General features: G+C 45.4%; 1 protein-coding gene across 1 annotated transcript; it reads right to left on the bottom strand.

Moving 5' to 3' along the window:
• Positions 1–1082: 1082 nt before the first annotated feature.
• On the bottom strand, positions 1083–3213 carry LOC129812813 (tubulin alpha chain-like). The gene is made up of 4 exons (XM_055864708.1): positions 3072–3213; positions 2758–2980; positions 2329–2477; positions 1083–2118 (listed from the first exon to the last, which is right to left on the bottom strand). Exons 1-4 carry the CDS (start codon positions 3072–3074, stop codon positions 1153–1155), a joined length of 1341 nt encoding a protein of 446 aa, XP_055720683.1. The 5' UTR covers positions 3075–3213; the 3' UTR covers positions 1083–1152.
• Positions 3214–4273: the final 1060 nt, after the last annotated feature.

Below are 4273 nucleotides of genomic sequence, written 5' to 3'. Positions count from 1 at the left end.
CATACGCACTACCCTCTGGAGCGCCTTACGGTCAGATGCCGAGCAGTTGCCATACCAGGCAGTGATGCAACCGGTCAGGATGCTCTCGATGGTGCAGCTGTAGAACCTTTTCAAGGATCTGGGGACCCTTGCCAAGTCTTTTCAGTCTCCCGAGGGGGAAAAGGTGTTGTCGTGCCCTTTTCACAACTGTCTTGGTGTGTTTGTACCATGATAGTTTGTACCATGATAGTTTGTTAGTGATGTGGACACCAAGGAACTTGAAACTCTCGGGCCGCTCCACTACAGCCCCGTCGATGTTAAAGGAGGCCTGTTCGGCCCTCCTTTTCCTGTAGTCTACGATCAACTCCTTTGTCTTGCTCACATTGAGGGAGAGGTTGTCCTGGCAACATACTGCCAGGTCTCTGTCCTTGCCCGCAGCACTTTAAGACAGATTTGAAATTAGCTAAAACTCAAACTAGCGAAGAATTTCAACATGTGCACAGGTGGCTACATGCAGCTCTTGATCTGATACCAAGCATATCTACACAACCGCTTATGCTGTAAAAACAGTCCAGTGCAAAGTGAATGGTACAGAGCCATATGGCAATTTGCATATAGGCCTACTGCAGCTTAGCTTATGGTGCACTGGGCTGTAGAGTACTGCAATAGAATCCGTCGCCAATGCCTTGAAGCTAGGAAGACTTAGTGTACAATGTTCATTTTGTGTCTGTATGTTACATTGACAATGGTTAATATGGATTTGAGCACAATTCCCACAGCAGAGAAAAACATTGATAGTTTTAAGGGGGAAACTAGAAAGTTGAGTGAAGTGCTGTCTCGTGCGTGCTGATATTTATCAGTGCGGCAGTCTGGGGAGCAGCATGCCTGCTCACAGCTTGGAGGGAGCATTGGTAATGGTCAGCAAGGGAAAACAAAATGAGGACCAAGCAGCAGGTGAAGTTTCCCCCCTTTAAATAATTTGCTCTAGAACACCATCTCCCACAAAGCTTAGCTAAACCATCATGTGACCCTTCAACCTGGTTACAACCACATGCCAACCAGCCATCTTTAAAAAAACTTAATAAATGACACAGCAATCTGTGAATAGTACATCTCAAAACAATTGTTTTTATTAGGTGTTACTGTAGACCAAAAAGGACTGTCAAACATTTATTATTCATCCTCACAGGCATCCCCAGAGTCTGCCCCCACCTCCTCATAGTCCTTCTCCAGAGCAGCCATATCCTCTCTGGCCTCAGAGAACTCCCCCTCCTCCATGCCCTCACCTACATACCAGTGCACGAAGGCTCTCTTGGCATACATCAGGTCAAACTTGTGGTCCAGACGACTCCAAGCCTCAGCGATGGCTGTGGTATTACTCAGCATACACACAGCCCTCTGGACCTTGGCCTGGTCTCCTCCAGGAACCACCGTAGGGGGCTGGTAGTTGATCCCCACCTTGAACCCAGTGGGACACCAATCCACAAACTCGATGTTGCGCCGGGTCTTGATGCTGGCAATGGCTGCGTTGACGTCTTTGGGAACCACGTCGCCACGGTACAGCAAGCAGCAGGCCATGTACTTGCCGCGTCTGGGATCACACTTCACCATCTGGTTAGCCGGCTCAAAGCAGGCGTTGGTGATCTCAGGGACAGAGAGCTGCTCGTGGTAGGCCTTTTCTGCTGAGATGATGGGAGCGTAGGTGACCAGGGGAAAGTGGATACGGGGGTAAGGCACAAGGTTAGTCTGGAACTCTGTCAGGTCTACGTTGAGAGCTCCATCGAAGCGCAGGGAGGCTGTGATGGAGGAGACAATCTGGGCGATGAGGCGGTTCAGGTTGGTGTAAGATGGCCGCTCCACTCCCAGGTTACGCTTGCAGATGTCAAAGATGGCCTCGTTGTCCACCATGAAAGAGCAGTCAGAGTGCTCCAGGGTGGTGTGGGTGGTCAGGATGGAGTTGTAGGGCTCCACCACTGCTGTGGACACCTGGGGAGCAGGGTAGACTGAGAACTCTAGTTTAGACTTCTTGCCGTAATCCACAGACAGGCATTCCATCAACAGGGCCCCAAAGCCAGAGCCGGTCCCACCTCCAAAACTATGGAAGATGAGGAACCCTTGTAGTCCAGTGCATTGGTCAGCCTGAAGACAGAAGACATGGGATCATTAGTAATTCACCCAATGTTGGAACTTGAGAGATTTTAAACAAAACATTAAGCAGTAAAACAATCTTGTTTTTTGGGGTTATGATAAAGTTGAGCCAAGCTAACCAGTCAATGGGTATATCAATATAAATGATCTAAAATGGATGGTAAACAGCAGTGGCCCTTTAAACGTTCAGCAGCAGCTCACCATTTTGCGCATCCTGTCCATGACAGAGTCCACAATCTCCTTGCCGATGGTGTAATGGCCCCGAGCGTAGTTATTGGCAGCGTCTTCCTTGCCACTGATGAGTTGTTCAGGGTGATACAGCTGACGGTAGTGGCCGTTCCTAATCTCATCTACAACAAAATCAATGACATACATATGAACACAATATAAAGGCAATGTTCTACCACAGAACAGCATCAAATGCTACAAACACTGAATCATTACAAAATGCATACCATGAATTGTTTGCCATTTGGGGCAGACAGAGCCTGCTCCCAGATCTGTTTGTGCAGTCTTAACTCTTTAAGGTCATTCAATGACAATGAACATAGGAGTAAGCAAAACCACAAAACAGATCTGAGACCAGGTTAAGGCAGACCACCACTATACATGCAGCTTGCACTTCCTCACCAATGACCGTAGGCTCCAAATCTAAGAAGATGGCCCTGGGAACATATTTCCCAGCCCCAGTCTCACTGAAGAAAGTGCCAAACGATGAGTCAGTCAATTGAGGAGCAGTGTTCTCGTGAATGGTTCCATCTGGCTGGAAACCATGCTCCAAACAATACAACTCCCAGCATGCATTGCCCATCTGGACTCCTGCTTGGCCAATGTGGACAGAAATGCACTCCCTCTGTCAAGAAAAAAAACACTCCTTAGGCTACTCCTTAGGCCACAGTACAATGCCGAAGAAAAACCCAATCAACTAATGAAAAAGTACTTACCATTTTTTTTGCAGTCGTGGAATAGGTGTCTTTTTTGAGGAGTTAATTAAAGCTGTTAAACAGTTTCACACATCGTTAATGTAAGTCACAAGAGGGTTTACCTGCATTTCCCACATCAACTTAACCTACACACTCACCTTTGAACACATTCAATGGCAAGTGCTCTCATGTGCTCAGTTTATATAGCATCAGGTATAATAGGTGTGGCTTTCAATTGACCTTTGAAAGGGGAAGTGTCTCTTTTATAACGGTCTCGGCCTAGTAGTTTTCAAATCATTCTAAAATGTAGAAATTACAATGTTGTGTTGCGTTGCTGTCAGAGTTTTTACATGAAGCCCATAAATACACTTTGTCGTCATGTTAACAGAACGTGACGACACTATAGAATCAATCAAACATTTTTTCTCCACGGACCCAATTTACCTTGAACAGGAGCGATGATCCGCTTTGGCAAATATTACCTATAATATTGACAAGATAGCCGAGTTGTCACTCTAACAATGGAAATACAAGTCCTCGATGAGTGAAGGCATGTGAGATCATGTGGGACCATTCTAGCCAATGAGAGGGCAGATAGCTGTGTGAACAACAATGTTTACGGAATGCCACGTGCATCCACTTATATCAGTACATTTGTAACCGCCTAAATATTACAAAACTTCTATTGGATCAAATAAGCCTCACGTAATTCGACAGTCTCTCAAAGACCTCCGTACAAAAAGGTCTTATCTCACACGGACAGATTTTGGACGAGTAAAACCTCTCGCTTCCCCTCTTCCTCTCTGACTTTGGTCGTTGCTATCAGTTGTGACCAATGATTTATATATACACTAAATGACTGCTCTTGACACTCCCCCACCATTGTAACAAATATTCTGGAAGCTAATAGAAATCAATTTATTGATTTTTACATTCGTTTTTGCCACGTGTATTATATTACAGACACATTAATGGATGTGTATTGTTGTCTCTACCTTCTTGCCCTTTGTGCTGTTGTCTGTGCCCAATAATGTTTGTACCATGTTTTGTGCTGCTACCATGTTGTGTTGCTACCGTGCTGTGTTGTCATGTGTTGCTGCCTTTGCTATGTTGTTGTCTTAGGTGTCTCTTTATGTAGTGTTGTGTTGTGTCTCTCTTGTTGTGATGTGTGTTTTTTACTATATTTATATTGTATTTATTTAACTTTTTTAGTCCCAAGCCCC

This window comes from Salvelinus fontinalis, chromosome 2, assembly GCF_029448725.1.
Source record: "Salvelinus fontinalis isolate EN_2023a chromosome 2, ASM2944872v1, whole genome shotgun sequence".
NCBI classification, from domain to species: domain Eukaryota; kingdom Metazoa; phylum Chordata; class Actinopteri; order Salmoniformes; family Salmonidae; genus Salvelinus; species Salvelinus fontinalis.
The sequence above is the reverse complement of the archived record's forward strand: the minus strand, read 5'-3'. Positions and strand labels throughout refer to the sequence as shown.

Bases quoted from the DNA above. Each gene is read 5' to 3' on its own strand.
- LOC129812813 (XM_055864708.1), bottom strand. The intron at 2,478-2,757 runs GTGAGGAAGTGC...ATTTTGTTGTAG, and splicing joins TTTGGAGCCTACGGTCATTG to ATGAGATTAGGAACGGCCAC. The intron at 2,119-2,328 runs GTGAGCTGCTGC...TTCTGTCTTCAG, and splicing joins TGGACAGGATGCGCAAAATG to GCTGACCAATGCACTGGACT.